Source organism: Triturus cristatus, chromosome 7, assembly GCF_964204655.1.
Source record: "Triturus cristatus chromosome 7, aTriCri1.1, whole genome shotgun sequence".
Lineage (NCBI taxonomy): Eukaryota > Metazoa > Chordata > Amphibia > Caudata > Salamandridae > Triturus > Triturus cristatus.
Window position 1 is genome coordinate 1,849,505,774 of NC_140590.1, and position 21,766 is coordinate 1,849,527,539.

Below are 21,766 nucleotides of genomic sequence, written 5' to 3' on the forward strand. Positions count from 1 at the left end.
CATTGACCATTTGTTCATTTACAAATTTGGCTGCTTCCAAAATGAGGAGTCACTCCCGAAATAAATTTTCGGGTTGTTTTTGGGCCAGTTTTTACATTTAACAACTCCTCTTAGTTCTGATATCATTGTATGAATTATCTATGGTTTATGACTATTAGGTTTTAATGAGGTACTGTTCCCATAATGCAGAACAGGCCATTGAGTTTCCTGAGTCTTAGTTTATTTAGGTTTTCCACCAGCTTTTAGCTTTTTTATGATGGCAATCAGCTTCATGCAGACTTCGGGCTACCGGTGCAGACACGCTGTACCAGCACTATACTTTAGCAGGAGGGGATGCCCACCGGTCACCTCTCCCTTCAGGAAGGGAGTATCTTTCTTCCCCAGGGGTTGGGGTTCCAGCTTTGGCAGCCACGAAGACGCCAACAGGAAGATGCTTAGAGCGTACAAAAAGGACCCGCCATGTCCCTCCGGCATCTCCGGAGGCACGGGCGAATGGGTCAGTTTCCCAGTGAGGGAGTAGCCTTGATGAAGTAAGTGATTATATTAACCGAATACCCTCGCACTGCATATGAGAGCAAACTCTGCATTATGGGCCGCATTTAACTCCCGTGGGGATTCCTCGTTCTCTACAAACCTACAGGGCTTGACTTCAGGCGTCCCTTCTTCCCCGCTGGACTCATGAGGCACATTCATGGTCTCTCTCATGTATGTAATCATATAGCGCAGATTGTATATTATTGTCTGTCTGTCTGTCACTCTCTGTCTGTTTGTTTTGTATATGAGTGTCACTGGTCTCCGCTCACGTGTTTGGACTATTTTGATCACTATTTCCACCAATTACAATCAATGTTGATTTTTAAACATTGAGAAGGGCCGCGCCCTGTGCATTTTTTAAACTATTTTGTTTCTTTCTCTCCCAACCTCTGTAGGTTTTTTTTATTTATACAGACCAATTAGTTGCTTTTATAACTTTTACTTCTGCACATTTTGCTTTTTGTGTTAATTATGAGTCAATGCAACTCCCTCTTGTTGGTCCTGAAGAAAATCCTAGGGGTAGGGCTTGAAACTAGTTGACCAGGGAAACGGCGGGTCATATTACTTCAGCGTTTCCACGACATCCCCAGATTTTAACATATAGACTAGGGGAGTGAATAAAGTTATTTTGCCCACTGGTTAGGTATTTTTAACCTTTTCTTTGTAAATATAAGTTACCCACTCCATAATTCCAATCAACATTGGTGTATAGGATCATTTGTTTGTGGAGTGCTCCAGCGTCTTCGCAGGTAGTAGCACGCCCCTGTCCGTAGAAGTTCAGGGATGAACCGTATGATGAAGCATGCCACCATGGGGCAACCCTGGTGGGTGAGGGTTATTTGAAAGATAATTTTCTTTTCCCGGCCTACAAGGAGCTTGCATCTCCATTCTTCTCTAGCAGGAGGGACTCTTCTTTGGTTGTTGGGGTTACCACCTCCCATCTCTTTATCTTCTTATTTGAGTCCCTTCTTGTCCCTCACATCATCAATTCATCCTGAGATGTACTTGTAAAAAATGGTGGAAAGTGGTTTTATTTGTAACCACGTATTGGAGCGTAAACTATCCAGTCTGCATTTCTGAACACTCATGTCAGTTAACATTATTTCTTATCACTATCTTTATGTATAAGGATTTCTAATTTCACAAGTTTTTTTCACTTTGAACAAGTTTTTTTCACTTTAAACGGCTTCCTTTTCTGTACCCTTCTAGATATCATCCGCATACAGCAATTCCACACTTTCACTGCATTTTATTTAATCGCCTGTACTCTTACACTTACTATAGAACACCATTTTTAACTTGGGGACGACTAACCAACAATTTAGGTGGTACACAGAACGTTCGATTAATTAGTACATTACGTATACCTTGAGAAAAAATTGCAAATGATTTAAAAATATGATTAAAAAATATATTGAAACACAGTCACCACGGATAAATGGTTTAATTTCTGGAATTTAGCCACTTTGGGGACTTTTTTGCCTTGTTGGAAAACGCATTCATCTGTAATGGTTCATCTGCATTCCTCACGATCAGGAGGCGATACCCAGAAGCACCCAAAGAAGACAAATTGGAATAATTTACTCATGACTAGGAGTGCGATTGTCATCTCTTTTCATTTCTATATTAGCAATTGACAAGTGGCAGCAATGTAAGGCCTGATTTAGTTTGGCGAATAGTTCCTCCGTCACAATAGGATATAATGCACTTGTAATGAGGCAGACGGGATAGCCGTTCCGTTTGTGATGGAGAGCCCATCCCTCAAACTCCACCTCCGGCCCGTGGTCCTCCCTACCTCTGGTTGGAGAGGCAAGATTCTGCTTTAAAGACCAGAGTGTTGCATGTTTCTGCTCTCCATCTACCTCGTCCTCAGTAGGTCCTCTGACCAGGAGTGGTGTATTCCGGCTTTGCCCTATGTTTTTTTTCTTAATGGCTGCTTCTTGTTAGGGTTCAAAAACTCGTTGACATAAACAATGCCCAGACCAACATCTTATGCAAGACACACAAAGTAAAAAAAAGTAAAACAATGTATACAAGCTATCGCCTAACACTTTATTTCTATGTCTACTTTCTGGAATAGTTTTTCTTAGTTTCTTCTTCAAAGTGCTCATGTTTCAGGGGTGATGCCGCCGTCAGCCGATAATGCCCCAATTCTCATGAAACTCCCCCATCAGCAGAATATGGACTTCCCTGAGGAGTAAAGAAAAGTGGAAATTAATTTATTTTAAGATTTCAGAGTCCTAAAGCAATGTGATCAGCCTACAAGACTCAAGGCTGGACAGGAGAGTATAACAAATTACCACAAAGAAATGTTTAGAGAACTGAGGGTTCTGTTGGTCACCTACTGCTCCCATATCGCCAAGCCCCTGCTTTCAAAGGCTCTGTGCCCAAAGAGGCAACCACCACGCCCTCTACTTCTCCGCCAGCACCAACTGAGGAACTTGTAAAGGAATAAGTGCAGGCCCAAAGTGTTTCTTAAGAAACCTCTGCCCGTGCTGTCAAATGACACAGTTGTTGAATACTGGTCTAGTGAATACTAACGCTACCTAATTAACATTCTCCCTCATGCCTCTTTCGTCCACCTCTCTGTACTTCCTGCCTCTTTATCTTATAAATACTGAGGCTGCCTATTGAAGATTCTACCTCAAGCCTCTGTCTTTCTCCACCCTACACTTCTTGTCTCTTTCTCCCATGAATTACAAGGATACCTATTCTTGATTCTACCTCCTGTCTTTTTGTTCTACCACACTACTCTTTCTGTCTCTTTAGCTCAGTAATTCCAAGGCTGCCTGACCACGATTCCATCTCATGCCCCCTTCTTCCACCACCCTATGCTCCTGTCTCTGGAGGTCATAAATACCAAGGGTTCATAGTCTTGAGCTCAGCTCATGCCCCCTTCTTCCACCACCCTACATGTCCGGTCTCTTTATCTCATGGATACTAAGGATACTTTATCTTGATCCCACCTCATGCCCCCTTCTTCCACCACAATACACTTCCTACATCTTTATCTCATGAGTACCAGGGAAGCCTAGTCTTGAGTTCACCTCATGCCTGTTTCTTCCACCACCCTACACATCCTGTCTCTTTATCTCATAAATTTCAAGGCTGCCTGCACACGATTCCACCTCATGCCTCTTTCTTCCACCACCCTCCACTCCCTGCCTCTTTATCTCATGAATGTTGAGGCTGCCCAGCCTTGAATCCACACCATGCCTCTTTCTTCCACCACCTTAACCTTGTCTGTTTGTGTCACTCTTGCAGGCTTGTTTTCACCCCATTACCACATTTGTCTCTGTTTGATTCGCTTCCTCGTTCCTTTTCCCTTTTCTGTCTCGCTCTCTCGCTGTGGCGAAAGTCTGATGAAGAAAAGTGAGCCCTGCCACAAAGTAAGCAATGCCAACATGGACAGCTATGCCATCCGAATTAAATGGCAATTTCTATTAGCCTCTGTGTCCAATTGTCTCTTGTGTGTGGCCTTATTACAAATGGGCCGAAAAAGCGAAATTAACTAGACCATGAATATATATATGGCTGTCTATTGGCTGAATGCCAGAGGAAGTGGAAATGGCACAGGCACCCTTTTTCCTCTGACAAAGGGTGCCTGTGGTTCAGGCCTTGTTCTGCCTTCAAACGCCTCCTATTCGCTACGGCGGGGATGGGTGAAGGGCAAGGAATGGAAACCGCATAAAGTAAACAGGGTTCCTACAAGTCTGGTGACATTCTGTTCCCACTACTGGCTGTAGGATCCCTGTGACCAGGGCTAGCAGGGGCAGAGTCAGGGCTACCAAAGGGAAGCCTGGGCTAGCAGCTGCTACACCTGCCTTCCCCTACTTACCATCTCTGCTTGACTTACTAAGCAGCCAGTGTGGGTTTCCTCTCCCACCGAGGGGCCTCGAAAGAGGGCAAAGCAAAAGCGACCAGTGATCAAGGGCCAGTTGGTTGTGGTAGTGATGTTAGAGGATAGGTTTACCATTCTTAATCCATTTCTCATTTCTCTTATTAGGAGTGACCTTTTACAACAATTTCCGGGTGCATTTTTCACTGTATATATATCTATTTATAAAATACTGTTTATAGAATATCCGTGGAAAAACTGCAAAATGTTTTCTCACCTAACGCATATTTTTTGTGAGAATAAAGCATATTTTATAAAATACATTTTGTTTGCATGAAAATTGTCACACAACATTTTAGTGGGTAAAATGTACCTTGAAAAAGCATCACCAAGAGATTAAAAAAAATAACGCAAAACACCAACATATGAGAATGAAGCGAGATCTCGCTTGCATAGAACGCTATTCCCCTAAGTCTTCCTATTGGTAGGCAGTGTGGCCCTCATTTATGAGGCCCTTACGCCGCAGTTGCGGCACTTTTTGTGACGCTGTGGTGGTGTAAAAAATGTGCCACACTACGCAATATTTACAAAGTGACGCATCTAGGCAGATGCGTCACTTTGTAAACCCCTGGGCTACATTATACCTGCGACAGGTATAATGTATGCAGGGTGGACGTTCCGGCACAGAACAGGCTCGTAGAAGTGACGCACTGAAATCTATAAGATTTCAGTGCGCCACTTTTAGGATGCCACTGCGTGAAATCCTTATGCCTAATTAACAGCAGGCATAAGGAGTGACGCTGGACAATCCACATGCGGCTTGCCCTATGGGAAAGGACATATTGCTGGAACTGCGACTGTTTTCAGACACACCCGAGCAGTGCGCCACCTTTGCGCCTACTGATACGTTAGGAATACTGGTGTATCTGTAAATCCTTGCGATATGGAGCACCGTACAGTACATCCAGCGCATCCATGGTGTCGCAAGGAGGGTGCACTAAAAAGTGTTGCATCGCTGTTTTCGCGCAGCGATGCAACTCTTTTCATAAATGAGGCCCTATGTACCTTATGCGGTGTGAACAAGAACAGCCCCACCTAACACAGTCGGACACAGTCACAAAGCAGCCCAATTCTCTTACACCCTGCCCCCAACACACAAAGAAAGAAGGAGACGGAAATTCTCAGACCAACATGTGTGTTACTTTTCTGTAGCATCTCCAAAGTGCAGATGACATACGTACCCTGGCGGGACGTCGAGTTAGGATGTCTCGCAAGTGTCAGTGCAGGTCCCGGCACAGCATATCAGCACCTCAGGGCAGTCATTGTCCTCTTCACAAGGGTTCTCTTAGAACACAAAAAAACAGATCATAAAATGAGATGATCAACAAGGCCCTGAGGTCAGAGGCGCATATCCCCAGTAGATCCCACTCACACGCCCTCATCTCTCTTGGCACGTGGTATCAGAGTGGCGGCTCTTGCGTGTGGGCGCCCAGGCTCTGCCCTCTCAATGCAGCGTCTAGTCTCTGGTTCGCAGTCAGTGAGGTGACGCCCAGAAGAGTATCCTCTGTCAGTTGTCTCACCCCTGATGACATTCAGCTGTTACTTAGGGAAGCCCAGGCTTTGCATTCCTCAGTGTTTCTGGTCATATTAAAGGGGGACCAGAATCCTCTGTTTCACCACTCTGCTCTTAATTCCCTGCAGTACTTTTCCAAATTGGCAGCTGAAGAGTGAAGCTATCCTTTCTGTCTGCCCTTAACTTATTCCCTGCATGTGCCTCACTCAAGCTCTGTTCTGTGTCCAGTACCACCATCTGTCCCTTCCTGTTTTTAACTGTGTTGTTTGTTTTTGCTTTCTCCAGCTTTGTCCCCTTCCGTCCCCCTCATATGCCTACATTGCCCAGGTACTTCACCCTCACCACCCTGCCTCAGGGGGCACCAGGTGTCTGTCAGATCCAGTTGATCAGACTGAATGGCATCAGAACTGACACATTGCTCAAAGGGTGGCTCGGTCAGGTACCGCAAGATGTTCCTGTACATTTTGGAGGTAATCTTGTGGAATCTCTTGCATATATTCTTTACAGATCTCCTAACTGTCAAGGTTGTGAGATCTCATCCACATATTCAGTGCCTAGAACAGCTTCTCGCCCTCCTGGTTACTCTCCAATGACCCTGTGACTGTAGCTCTAGATTGTGAAGTCTGGACTAGAGGTCCTCAGAAGTGTATCTCCACTGGGAACTGGGAGAGTTTTTCAGAAAGTTAAAACTAGAAATCATTTTTTGAAAAGACACAAGACACAGAAGGCAAAGCGTATACAGGCCTCAAGAAGAAATTGAGTTTTGCCCTCCCATAACAGCAATCCGCATTGATGCTCTAGTGTTCGGACAAACTAAAGTTGAGGCCCTTGATAAGAACAGCATTAGAGTGTTTTAAAATATGACAAAACAAGAAAGAAAACCCTTGGAAGAACTGAAGTCAAATACAGACATTATCATAAAACTCTCTGACAAAGGGAGAGGAAAAACACTAGGAACAGTAACAGAATACAGGAAGGAGTGCAGACGCTTCCTGCAGGATGAGAAAAATTATGCGATTCAATAAATAGACCCTACACCACAGCTGAGTATGGAATTAACAGGCTTATAGAGGAGGCAGAAAGGAAGAAATGGATATCGAAAAAAGAAGCAGAATTCCTCAAAACCACCATTCCAATAACACCCTATTTCTACACAATTTCAAAAATACACAAGAACAGATCCCCACCTCCGGGACATCCTGTTGCATTGGGTTTTGATTCCTTGTTGGAACCTTTGCCCCGTGTTTGTGATTTTGTTTCTAAAACCCTTGGTACAAAGACTCCCACACATCTCAAGGACACCGGCGATCTCTTAAATCAACTAAAAGAGATAGAATATAATCCTGAAGAGAATGTGTTACTTGTCTGGACATTGAAAGCCTTTACACTAGTTTACCACAGGAAGATACGCTACATGTAATACAGGAAATCCTTGAGAGAGGGGATTGGGAATATTAGACACCGCATAGATCTGTCTTGGAGTGTGCAAGACTCACACTTGCAGAGAGTTTTTTTTTTAATTTGAAGACACTTTTTACTGGCAAATACATGAAACTCAAAAACACATGAACTCCACACTGTGTGGAGGAGGGAACAAGAGGCACGGGGTTTTAGGAGCTAGCAGCCTCCAACTATGAATCTTTAACCATAAAAGAGCTGCTCCTAAAGTGATAACCACTATAAGGTTTGAGTTATATTGTGAGTGGGGACATCTCACAAAAAGTAACGGACTGGTCTCACACACCACCCGGTGTCATGCTTCATCAATGACCAGTCCTCGCCCTCTAAAACCTTGGTTTGATAGAGGGCGGGCATACACCTGACGACAGGGATGCACTTCTAAACTAAGTGGGGGCCCGTGTATGAGTGAGTGAGATTAAAAATCATTATAGTTATCCTCAATGTGTTTTTTAATGTGAAAGGTAACTATATGATGTTTAAAAGCAGGTGACGGTATGTGGGGGAATTAGTGTTCCCTAACCGTTGTGTGTAGAGGTCGACATGTTTCTGCCGTCTTGGCCCAGGAGGGTCCAGGGCAGTCATCAGGCCTCCACAGTGATCACTTTTGGTAAGAACGGAGCCCCCATTTACATATTTAGGTCCTGATGAATGCCCTGTACCCTCCTGGGCCAAGACACAATGAGGATAACTATAATTATTTTGATTCTCACCCACTCATACACGGGCCCCCACTAAGTTTAGAAGTGCCTCCCTGTCGTCAGGTGTATGCCCGCCCTCTATCAAACCAAGGTTTTAGAGGGCGAGGACTGGTCATTGATGAAGCATGACACCGGGTGGTGTGTGAGACCAGTCCGTTACTTTTTGTGAGATGTCCCCACTCACAATATAACTCAAACCTTATAGTGGTTATCACTTTAGGAGCAGCTCTTTTGTGGTTAAACAAAAATACATGGAACTCCCATGAATAGTACCTTCGCCCCAAGTGTGGCGGGACTGCATGTCCATGATTTTGAAAGAAAATTAATTCTAAATCCATCTCACCCCTTCAAAGTAAACACATTAACATGATGTAAGTGAGGTCCGTGTAGTATGGGCTGCGGATATGAATTCTACTCTCCCAGTCTTCCCATGGCTGAACAGTTGCGATCCTAATCTTGAATTCACATATACTGTAAACAAGAAAACGTTGACGTTTTTGGATGTCACGATTTGCGGAAGACGAGGTCCTACTCATAAACACCTATCGAAAACCAACTGATAAGACCACTCTGTTGAAATCTGACAGCTTTCATCCCAGAACATTAAAAGAGAACCTCCCCAATGGCCAGTTTTTAGGGTTAAGGAGAAATTGCAGTACGATTGCACAGTGATGTTTGGAACCCTGAAAAAGTCCTATTCAAAAAGGAACAACAGTGGATCTACCAATTGTCCACCCATAAAGAGAGCTTGAATGACAATATACCCTGGAATTGTACTTCCGATAACTATTTAAATAAATTACCTGACAGTCCTATTGCTATTAGGCGATGAAAGGTACCTGGGGCATTTTCCCCTCCAAAAAGCATTTATGGAAATTAAACAATTATGTTGGGTTTCTTCTGACCAAAAGTACAATATTAACAAAGCTTTCAATATATGTATTTCATACTGTGAGTTACACACAGAAACATACACAGAACTCCCTCGAAGTTACATGGGTACTGCTCCGGAACAAAATACAATGCTTTGTTTGTTTACAGAGAGGTGCACAATGTGGAGCAGGAGTGACTTGAGCACAGAGTCCCAGAAATACTATGATTCTAAATAATTATGTTTCTCCTTTTGATCTTTGCAGACTCTTTAACAGTAGATTATCTTGTGATGAGGGAATCGAAACCATAAGAAACAAGAAAAATAGCATGATGTAATGCAAATTGATCACAGGTACACAAATTTGCGTTCTACACCAGACAAACCTATAGATAGGGATCCTGTTAAATCACTGGTCCTGAAGAAAGCCATTTGACCTTCAGCGGCACCAAAGATATGGCTGAAACATGTAGGCCGAGGCACTGATGTGGGAGCTCATAATATCTCCAAACACATCAAGATTTGCTGTTTTTAACCTTACCAACGTTTCCCACTAATAATATGTTCACATAAAGAAGGGGTACCTGCAGGTAATTTTAAAACATTAGACCCCTTGATAACAACTTGGTCCAATTTACCATAATCGTTGAAGCACAGCCAGATACACTGGAATACTGGGTGGGATCCCAATGATGAAGCATGCCACTAGAACAGCCCGTGGGTGAGGGTTCTTTTATAAAAATAGGGAAACCCCTTCTTAATCAGGAAGTTAATGCACGATTAACATATTTACAAGCTCTCTCTCTGTTGACACGAACAAACAAGTCGCTTGTCAGTTTTCATCAGAGAGGAAACTACATTGTGAATCTTGTGTGTTGAGTTCCCTGGGCACCGCCCGCAGCAGGCGACTACTGCTGAGATCTTCGGGACCTCTCAGCAGACTCTGGAGCTCAGTTCTGTCTGTGTGCTATGATATACACAGACGTTTCAGCGCTGTATGGACGCGGGTTCCAACTGGGGTACAAAGGCCTTGTCTTTATCAAATCATATTCCTAACCAAGTCTGGGAGGTGCTGGAAAATGACTCACTGAATATTGGAAGCAGGCATTTGTTTTGCTCGGAGAAGGGGCAACACTTGAAGCTGCCATCGCACTCCTGGTCATTTTCACAGGGCTTGCATTTTTGTTTGTCACCATCTGGAATTTGTTGACAGACGGTAACTTCATTCACACTCGGGCACTTCCCTTTATGTGGTTCTGCAACGCTGGTACCTGAAAGAGAGAAAGAGTTAGAATGCCATCAATGCCATCGAGTAGTCGGATCCAACTTTCCCCCGATCCCCTTCTTGTCACAGTTGGGGACGAGGCTCTTGAGGATCATCAGCTTGAGTGTTGATGTGAAGGGCTTGGGGAATCGGCCAGTGACATGAGGCAGGAAGTTCTCTTGTCTTGTATGCATGTATGTATGTATATATGTATACATGTATGGGATTTATAAACTGATCACTTAGCAAAAAATCTCCAAAGCCTTACAACAGGGGTAACGGGTCAAAATAGGTCATTTAGAGATATAGGGCCTGATGTAGATCTCGGCTGATGGGTTACTCCATCACAATGGTGACGGATATCCCGTCCGCCGAAATATAGATCCTATTATACCCTATGGGATTTATATTTCAGCAGACAGGATATCTGTCACCGCTGTGATGGAATATCCTGTCCGTCGAGATCTAAATCAGGCCCATCGTCTACTGTTTTCAGTAACTTTATGGAAATCAGGTTTCAGGAATCCAGGAGCTATCCAACTCCCTTCAGAAAAACTGCCCTGCCTCCTTAAGTTTTCAGGGGCTGATTTACTTATTGGTGGACGGGGTCATTACTTTCACTGCCCCTGCAGCCATCTATAGCATTTTCAGGAGCCGGTGTCACTCACGGCGATTACTGGAAAGGCATTGTAAGTTTGAAGGATGGCTCTGCCAACATGTCGGAGCGGTACATCACTTATTCTTCCATGGCATGAGGGTCATTTAAAAGTTTTCACTGCTCAGTACCACCACTTTTTCATGGCTGTGGCGGGCAGTGAAAACTGTCCATGTGTCCACGCAATCTAAATATGGCGGGCGGGCACATGGCCAAACATCGGACAGCCTTTACTCCGTCGGCCGTGTGTATACGCAGTGGTGATAGAGTAATCTCCGCTGTCTATACACTGGAGGTCCGCCTGACTCTAAATGAGGCGGGTGGCCCCTTCATGTTAAAAGAAAGGGTACTCTGTCACCCTTGCAGCTGAGTACCCTCTCCGCCAACAAGATCTCGGCTGATGGGTTACTCCATCACAATGGTGACGGATATCCCGTCCGCCGAAATATAGATCCTATTATACCCTATGGGATTATATTTCGGCAGACAGGATAGCTGTCACCGCTGTGATGGAATATCCTGTCCGTCGAGATCTAAATCTGGCCCATCGTCTACTGTTTTCAGTAACTTTATGGAAATCAGGTTTCAGGAATCCAGGAGCTATCCAAATCCCTTCAGAAAAACTGCCCTGCCTCCTTAAGTTTTCAGGGGCTGATTTACTTATTGGTGGACGGGGTCATTACTTTCACTGCCCCTGCAGCCATCTATAGCATTTTCAGGAGCCGGTGTCACTCACGGCGATTACTGGAAAGGCATTGTAAGTTTGAAGGATGGCTCTGCCAACATGTCGGAGCGGTACATCACTTATTCTTCCATGGCATGAGGGTCATTTAAAAGTTTTCACTGCTCAGTACCACCACTTTTTCATGGCTGTGGCGGGCAGTGAAAACTGTCCATGTGTCCACGCAATATAAATATGGCGGGCGGGCACATGGCCAAACATCGGACAGCCTTTACTCCGTTGGCCGCGTGTATACGCAGTGGAGATAGAGTAATCTCCGCTGTCTATACACTGGAGGTCCGCCTGACTCTAAATGAGGCGGGTGGGACCTTCATGTTAAAAGAAAGGGTACTCTGTCACCCTTGCAGCTGAGTACCCTCTCCGCCAACAATTAGCCTCTTAATCTATGTGCCTCAAACCGGTAACGGAAGCACATGCAATTTAAGATAATTATAAAATCTGCGATTCTACTATTTGGGGAGAAATCTTACTACTTTAAACCAACCCACTACATATTAAATGAAATAAAGAATGAATGCATGATGATTTAAGCTACTGGCATGGCTCCTAGATAGCCAGACAAAGGAGCTATTTTGCCTTCCAAAGCAACCATCCCACAGGGACACATGTCCAGCCCTTAAATCGCGAAGAACATGGCCAATGGACAGGTCTTTGAATGGAACTCCATCGCCCTGCCGCCTCCAAGTGAAAGAACTAGAAACGTATATGATAATAATATTATAATGATAACATAATAATATGATTAATACAAATATTTTTTCCTGTCGCAAAAACCGATTTGGACTGTGTGTGACTCTAAAAACGATATTTAATGTGTACTAATACTGGTTTAGGAATCTGTTTGTGGTTCCATAAGGAAACCATATTTGGAAAATGTGTGCTATAGGTGTCCCTTCCAAATATCAATTCTTTAGGTGGTGTATCAAAGTTTTGCAACCCAACCCCAGCCGCAGAACATTGAAAAATTACTGACTTTCGTGTTGGTGTGGTAACCCACTATGTGACCCCCTTTTGCGAGTTAAAAAAAAGGGTTGTTGGGGAGTATGCAGAGGCCTGGAGAACCCACTGACAACTCTGCAACAAACTTTGTAGCAAAAGTAAACCTTTCTTTGTTAAGGCAGCCCTGTTTCCTTTAGTTCAGTTTAAATACAGTTTAGTTGATTCAATTGCAACCACAGTCCTGGTGGTCTGCTGACCGAAGCAGGCCACCATCTCTGTGATGACATCCAATCAGAGAAAGCTGCAATTTGCACCTACCTCATTAATATTCATGAGTTAGGTCAGAATATGCCCCACTCCAAATGGGAATTTAGAAAATTGAAACAAACACAGAAATTGGCATGATATCCTCAGAGAAATGCTGTTTGCCTGATCAGCAAGTCAGCAGGCTAGTACCAGAGACCCAATGAGTTCTGTGTGTGCTGCTAGTTGTGTGTTACCTAAATTGAAGGCATTTTCTAAGCACCTAGCTCAAAAGTTCTAGGTTATCACTAATTATGATACCAGTTGAGAGGTAGGTCCTCAGTTTATATCGAACCCACCCGGTACTTGCTAATTGCAGTGTGGGGGCATAGACACGGCCCTGATGAAAGCCTTAGACCCACGGCTGATTAGAGGCAGAAACCTGTTGGCATAATTAATTGTACAGTGACGCATATAGGTCATTACACCTAAGTATGCCTCCTGTACTTACCCCTTGGTAATCTTTTACTCAACCAGGGATACCACCAAATTAAAGGATACTTAAGTGGATTATCCCATGGTTTTTAAAGTCATAAACTGGACCTAAATCATTGTCCTCAGAGAAGAAATATCTAAGAACTCCCTCAGAAAAGCCCCTTTCTGAGGTCGAGGCCGCCCTTGCCAGGTGACAGATGATGAAGCGTGTCACATTACGAGAGTGGGCCATCCTCGTCCAATTCTTGAAATTGCCTTGAATTTAGGTAAAAAACAACTAGCAGCGCACAGCACTCATTGTGTCTCTGGTACAAACCTGCTGGCCTGCTGATTAAGCAAACAGCATGTCTCTGAGGGTATCACGCAAATGTTTGTGTTGGTTTGAGTTAGTAAGGGCTGGCGTGAGCCCCATAACGCCCCTCTTAGCTCCCCTTTGTTATAGTATAATTTTGAAAATTGAACTATTACTACATAGGTCTGTTTGATAAATTGCACACTAGTCGTAAAATACTGGTATACATTTTTGACCACTATTTTGCGACTAGTATTTTGTACATAAAGTCCAGGCTTGTTAATAAAAGTGACGTTTTTTTGTTTTCTTCAAGAAAGAAGGGCTGCATTTAAAAAATAAAGTTTATGGGGCAGATATATAAGCCCTGTGCGTCACTTTTGTGCCGCCGTTGTGTTACTTTTGTGATGCAGCGGCTGCGCAAATCCTGCGCCATGCTGTGGGGTATTTACATGGTGGCGGATATGCAGGGATGCGCCCGTTATTATAAATCTGCACCTATGTTTTTTAACTGTGAACACAGACATGGCGATCTGCTGACCCCAGGGGGCCACCATCCCTGAGACATCAACCATTTGGAATGAGTTACGATTTATGAGGTAGGTCCTAGTGCGACCCACTCCGAATGAGAATTTGATGAATCGCCCGATTAGTGCATAGGCTGGTTCAGAAAATTCATGATCAACAAGCAACAAAAACAAGGCGTTTCTCCATTAATGTTCAAACAGGCATAGCTCAGTAAATAATCACTATCATGAGACGGACCTACTTAGTTTATATTTTATTATCCGGTATATACTCATTCATGCTAACCAGTTTAACAATTTTAGATTATTTTAAGCTCCCTAATAAAGCAAAACAAAAGCAAACACATACTCACACTTCAAGACAGCCAATCATACTTAGGAAAACCATCCAATCCATACATTAAAAACATTGTTCAGTCTTATTAATATGTGTACAGTTACAGTTCCTGCGTGCGTGTATCTGGGTGTAAATCCATACTGATAAGTATAGCCCTAGTATCTTCAGATACAGGACTATCCTCTTGACTGGAATAGTGTATCCTTACAATTGTACACTTATCCTCCTATTACACGATCCCAGCTATACCTTATTCTCCTTACGGCAGCTTTTACCTTGGGCTACCATAGGGTAACTGACACATATGAGTCCCTTTTTTGGCCAACCGAACTGGCTAATATAGATGAGTATTTACCAAATAATAAAATATAAACTAAGTGGGTCTGTCTCATGAAATGAATTATTTACTGAGTCCTGCCTGTTTGAACATTCATGGGGAGGCGCATTCTTTTTGTCGCTTGTCGATGATTTGTTCCCCCGGTTTTGTCTTCTTCCACCATCAGTGTTCAGGGGCCCTCTTGCTTCTTGATGGCTCCCAAAATTCCACACTGGTCACGTTATTACAGGTCACACTTTGCGACTAGGAGATTGCGACCAGTGTTTTGTACAACGCGCTCTTTGTGTGAGAGTTGTCAGCGTTTCCCTGGACCACTGCCTACCACCCAACAAACGTTTACATTTAAAAAAGGGAAGGAGTCTGAGGTGGACCCATTTCCTTTTGTGGTTGGCCCACACCCCTAGCTCGGAAGTCGGTACAAATTCAATGTTTAACATCCGGATTTCAATTGAAAATCATTGATACATCTCATGAAGGAGCGCTTACATAAAGCCCCTTTCAAAGAGTGATTCCTTGTGGAGTCGCAAACCCCTTTAAGGAGTTTGTAGCAAGTAGCCCACGCCTAAAATAGGGATAGCCCACTATAAAACATGTCCACGGTCATGTTCTCCATCACGGTGACACGAGCACGACTCCTACCCTCGTACATCTCCTACCCTCGTACATCACCACTGTTCTTTGCACAAAAGAATGAAATGTGCACAGGTTAGAAGGAGAAGCAAAGCTGAAAGAGGCAGCCAGGGAACATGTCTGCTGTCACAGAGGGAGGGCTTTTGATGTAATATAACAATAATAATAAAAGTATTCATATTATTGATAATAATAATGCCAATAATGAGAAGAAGAATGATTGCCTTATTAACAGTAGGTTATTTTCATATAGCGCTTTATAGCGCATAGTTCTCAAGTTTGTATATACACCTCTTTTTTTTCCTCTGTGCACCAGTTGAGCTCCCTCACCAAAGCCCCACAGATGCTTCATCGGAGTTTCTTTCTGCCTTTCAGGTCTTCCTAATGTGCAGCTTCAGGGCACCGCTGTGAAGGAGGAACCTTCTGGCTCAAGTGAAACCCCATTGTGGGATTTTGTCAGCGTAGTGGACAAGTACGAAAAGCTCACAGTCACTGGGTGTGCGCGGTGCACCCTGGGCACACTGTTGTCAGGGCACCATTTACTGATTGGCCTTCCCTGCTGGAACACACCAATCATTTAGCTGCAGTTCCAGACCCTTAGTTTCGTCTCCGCTGCAGGCCTATCTGAGGGCCTCATCCATCCGTGCTTCCTTCCTGACCAGAGATACATTGTTGTGCTTCCTCCGGGGCCTCCCGGATGTGGCTCACACAAGGTCTGCAAACAAGCGCGCGTGCTGCAGATCATTCTCTACGGCGTCTGTTGAGAACTCAGGTGCCACCAATCGTCATCAGGCTAAAACTACTCTTTCTTTACAAAATGCATACAGTTAAAATGGTAGATGTAATATGGTGTCTAAGGGTCTAATTATGAGTTTGATGGTCCAATGGACCGCAAAACCCCCAGTGGCAGTGTGCAGGACCGCAGCACCGGCGGTCCAACCGCCCTAATATGAATTTGGCAGTCAGACCGCCAAAGAACCTCGGCAACTGCCGGGGATCCGTGATCCCGCGGTGGTGTTGCAGAGGTGTGAGGCCGCAATATGCTGGCGATGCTGCTGCAGCATCACCAAGCATATTACAAAATTCCCCACTTCGCCCCTTTTCATAGCGTTGAGTCCGCAATGTAAAGGGTGGTGGAGAGGAAACTAAGGAGGCCCTGCAGGCCCCACTGTTGCCTCTGGCCCAGGAGATGCATGCAGGGGGCACATGTTGTGCCCCCATATATGCATGCACCCCCAGTTCCTGCACGGCATGAACTACACAGTCCATGCCGTGCAGGAAAGTGCTTTGGTGCTCCCATTGCGGTTCCTTTCTAAGGCACAGATATGAGCCTTAGAAAGACACTGCCGTGGGACCACCACAGCACCGCGCCCCAGACTAGGATTAAACTGCTAATCTGATGGGCAGTGTGCAGACGGCTTCGATCTCACAACGGGGCGCTGGTGTGGTGGCCTGCTGTGAGACTGCCAAAGTCATCATCATGTGAATGTATGACACTGTTCTCCATTCTGTTCATCAACTGTTGTTTTTGCTTTTGTCCCCCCGAGTGGGACGGGTATGCTGAGACGTGAGTCCCGTGCTCTCCATGCCACTGGAATCAAGCTATCCTGGCTGAAGAGGGGTGAAACTCCGAAAGCGGTCCTAGGATGCTTGTTTCCAGTCCAGGGAGGACCTGGTTTGGCATTTCGGGCTGGACTGTTCCCATGAGGCACAGGGTCAAGACTGATTTGCATATGGCTGTGTTCAAACTGGAATGGCATGGTGAGCAAAAAAACGATGGATTTATGCCCAGATCTCTGTACTGGGGTGAATGTATGACATTGTTCTGCATTCTGTTCATCAACTGTTGTTTTTGCATTTGTCACCCCCGAGTGGGACAGGTATGCTCAGACGTGAGTCCCGTGCTCTCCATGCCACTGGAATCAAGCTATCCTGGCTGAAGAGGGCTGAAACTCCGAAACCGGTCCTAGGATGCTTGTTTCCAGTCCAGGGAGGACCTGGCTTGGCATTTCGGGCTGAACTGTTCCCATGAGGCACAGGGTCAAGACTGATTTGCATATGGCTGGGTTCAAACTGGAATGGCATGGTGAGCAAAAAAACGATGGATTTATGCCCAGATCTCTGTACTGGGGTGAATGTATGACATTGTTCTGCATTCTGTCCAGCAACTGTTGTTTTTGCATTTGTCCCCCGAGTGGGACGGGTATGCAGAGACGTGAGTCCCGTGCTCTCCATGCCACTGGAATCAAGCTATCCTGGCTGAAGAGGGGTGAAACTCCGAAACCGGTCCTAGGATGCTTGTTTCCAGTCCAGGGAGGACCTGGTTTGGCATTTCGGGCTGGACTGTTCCCATGAGGCACAGGGTCAAGACTGATTTGCATATGGCTGGGTTCAAACTGGAATGGCATGGTGAGCAAAAAAACGATGGATTTATGCCCAGATCTCTGTACTGGGGTGAATGTATGACACTGTTCTGCATTCTGTTCATCAACTGTTGTTTTTGCATTTGTCACCCCTGAGTGGGACAGGTATGCTCAGACGTGAGTCCCGTGCTCTCCATGCCACTGGATTCAAGCTATCCTGGTAGAAGAGGGGCGAAACTCCGAAACTGGTCCTAGGATGCTTGTTTCCAGTCCAGGGAGGACCTGGCTTGGCATTTCGGGCTGGACTGTTCCCATGAGGCACAGGGTCAAGACTGATTTGCATATGGCTGGGTTCAAACTGGAATGGCATGGTGAGCAAAAAAACGATGGACTTATGCCCAGATCTCTCTACTGGGGTGAATGTATGACATTGTTCTGCATTCTGTCCAGCAACTGTTGTTTTTGCATTTGTCCCCCGAGTGGGACGGGTATGCTCAGACGTGAGTCCCGTGCTCTCCATGCCACTGGAATCAAGCTATCCTGGCTGAAGAGGGGTGAAACCCTGAAACCGGTCCTAGGATGCTTGTTTCCAGTCCAGGGAGGACCTGGCTTGGCAGTTCGGGCTGGACTTGTCCCATGGGGCACAGGGTCAAGACTGATTTGCATATGGCTGGGTTGAAACTGGAATGGCATGATGAGAAAAAAAATGATGGATTTAGGCCCAGATCCCTGTACTGGGGTGAATGTATGACATTGTTCTGCTTTCTGTCCATCAATAATTCTTTTTGCAAAGTCGTAATCAGGCCCTAAGTGAAGGTGATAAGTACCAAGAATTTGAACCCCCGGGGTGCAGCAGTTTACCTTGTAGTAGACCCACCACTAAGTGGCTTTGGTTGAATAATTACCAGTGTCCACTTTCCTGTTTTTGTCTAGGTGTTACTGTGCCAGTTCACAAGATAAGCCCCGCACAAAGCCATCGCCCTCTTGTGCCTTGGATTGTCCTGGCATGTCCACCATGCTGGCCCTGGCTTAGTTGGATCGGTCACTGTGAGCGATCACAGAAGAGTGACCGGAGGGCCGATCTATCTCTGCCCCGCCACGAAGAGTTCATGCTGCTTCTCTCATTAGCCCACAAAAAATACAGTGCAGCCTCCATATCGCATCCTTCGCCCAGCCAGAGAAAGTTATGTTTGTCATATTAGTGAGTGTTTACATAACATACCATTCACCAATCACTTGTCTCGTGGCTCTTATGCAGATTATGATCTGAATTTGTGATTTATTCAGTACAGGATTCCAAGTGGGAGAAGAAGTAGAAGGGTGTGTATGCGTGTGTGTGCGTGGCTGTGTGTGCGCATGTGTGTGTGTGTTTGTGCGCATGCCTCTGTATGTTGCTCTATGTGTGTGAGTAGAGGTGTAGGTCCATTCACAAAGGACTTCCTGACTAGGTGAAGTGATACCACAGAAGTCCTGCAGTACTCTTTCATGTACTCATAAATGCCCTTTTGATTTGGGCCCAAAATGTCCAGATCCCTATTAATAAAGATGCAAAGAGGGTGCAGTTCCTTCTATATGTACAAACTGTATATTATATTCCCTAAACATCCCCATGTTTCCTGCTTTGGGGTCAGTTCACAAAGGCATCTGTGGGTATGTCAAGTAATGATACTTCATTACTTCATAAATGCCTCTGTGAATTGACCCATAATGTACATTAATGGATCATTTACTTAGGCAAAAGTTTCCACTAGGTAGGAATTCTGCATGAGGAACTTTACAAACTGCACTTCCTGAAACCTAGCACTGCTGTAGAGTTACAGGAACACTCATAGATCTGTTTGTGAATTATAAGAGGTGGGAATCCTGTACAGCAGCAGGCGTGGCCCATGCAGAGCTGCCTTTTAACTTTTAAAACCTGCGATTTGTGAATCAGGTGGTATAATCAATTCTATCATAATATAAAAGTACCCTGAGAGTACAGATATATTATTCTATAAAACTACACTGAGACTACAAATCTATCATTGTATAAAAGTACCCTGAAATCACAAATCTATTATTTTATAAAGGTACCTTGAGACCATAACTCTATCCTTTTATAAAGGGACCCCGAGACCACCAATCTATCATTGTAGAGAGGTACCTTGAGACCAAACATTTACCATTGTATAAAAGTACCCTGAGACCACAAATCTATTATTCTATAAAGGTTCTCTGAGAGCACAACCCTATCATTGTCTACCCTGATAACACAAACATATCTTTGCACAAAAGTATCCTGAGACCACAAACCGATCATTCTTTAAACGTATGTTGAGACCACAATTCTATCATTGAATAAAAGTTCCCTGAGACCACAAATCTATCATTGTATAAAAGTGTCCTGAGACCAGAACTCCATCATTGTATAAAAGTACCCTGAGACCACAAAGCTATCATTGTATAAAAGTACCCTAAGACCGCAATTTAATCATTGTATGATAATGCCCCGGGAACTAAATCCATCATTGTATAACAGTACCCTGAGACCAACACGCTTTCATTGTACAATAATACTCTGAGACCACATATCTGTATTTGTATAAAAATGTACTTACAGACCACAAATCTAACATTGTGTAAAAGCACGCTGAGATTACAAAAAATTATCATTGTGTTGAAAAACCTTGACACAACAAATCAATCATTGCATAAAAGTATCCAGAGATCACAAATCTATCATTGTGTAAATCTACCTTGGGACTAAAAATCTATTATTGTATGAAAGTATCCTGAGAACACAAATCAATAATTGTATAAATGTGCCCAGACACCACAAATCTATCATTGCTTGAAAGTACCCTGAGACCACAGATCTATCAAGGTACAAAGGTACCCTGAGACCACAACTCTATCACTGAATAAAGATACCCTGAGACCACCTGTATATCATTGCATAAAAGTCCATGAGACCAAAAATGTACCATTGTATAATAGTACCCTAAGGCCACACACCTACAATTTTATAAAAGTACCCTGAGACCATAAATCTATCATTGTATAAAAGTACCCTAATACCACCAATCTATCATTGTATGAAAGTACCCTGAGACCACAAATCTACCAATGTGTGATAGTACATTAAGACCACAAATCTATCATTTTATAAAAGTACCCTGAGAACAAAACCCTATCATTGTATAAAAGTTTCAGAGACCACAAATCTATCATTGTATAAAAGTACCCTGAGGCCACAAATTTATCATTCTATAAAAGTACCCTGAGACCACAAACCTATTATTGTATAAGGGTGTCCTGAGACCAAACATCTATAATTTTGTTAAAGTACCCTGAGGCCACCAATCTATCATAGCATGAAAGGACACAAGACCACAAATCCATCATTGTATAAAGGTACCCTGAGACCACAAATCTATCATTGAATATTAGTACCCCAAGACCACAATTCTATCATTTTATAAAAGTGACCTCACACCGTAAATCTATCATTCTATAAAAGTTTTCTGAGAGCAGAACTCTATCATTGTCTAAAAGTATCCCAAGACCACAACTCTATTATTGTATAAAAGTGCCTGAGACACCAGTATATCACTGTACAAAACTATCTTGAGACCACAAATCTACCATTGTATAACAGTACCCTAAAACCACAAATCTATCATTTTCTTAAATACCCTATAGCCACAAATATAACATTGTATAAAAGCTCCTTGAGACCACAAATCTATCAGTGTATAAAGGCACGCTGAGACCATCAATATATCATTGTCTAAAGGTGCCTCAAGACCACAAATCTACCATTGTATAATAGTGCCCTGAGACCACACACCCATCAATCTATAAAAGTACCCTGGGACCACAAATCTATCATTGTATAAAGGTACCCTGAGACCACAAATATATTGTTGTACAAAAGTACGCTGAGACTGCCAATCTATTGTCGTATAAAAATACCTCAAGACCACAAATC

At 44.0% G+C, this 21,766-nt stretch overlaps 1 protein-coding gene across 1 annotated transcript in view; it reads right to left on the reverse strand.

Moving 5' to 3' along the window:
* Nucleotides 1-2,565: 2,565 nt before the first annotated feature.
* The window catches only part of LOC146813435 (uncharacterized), a 79,017-nt gene continuing 59,816 nt past the window's right edge, over nt 2,566-21,766 (reverse strand). Inside the window, exons 2-4 of the mRNA XM_085620199.1 lie at nt 10,064-10,246; nt 5,614-5,716; nt 2,566-2,724 (exon numbers count right to left, since the gene is read on the reverse strand). Coding sequence (XP_085476325.1) covers nt 5,631-5,716; nt 10,064-10,246 — 269 coding nt within the window. The 3' untranslated portion in view covers nt 2,566-2,724; nt 5,614-5,630. The remainder of the gene's footprint in view (nt 2,725-5,613; nt 5,717-10,063; nt 10,247-21,766) is intronic.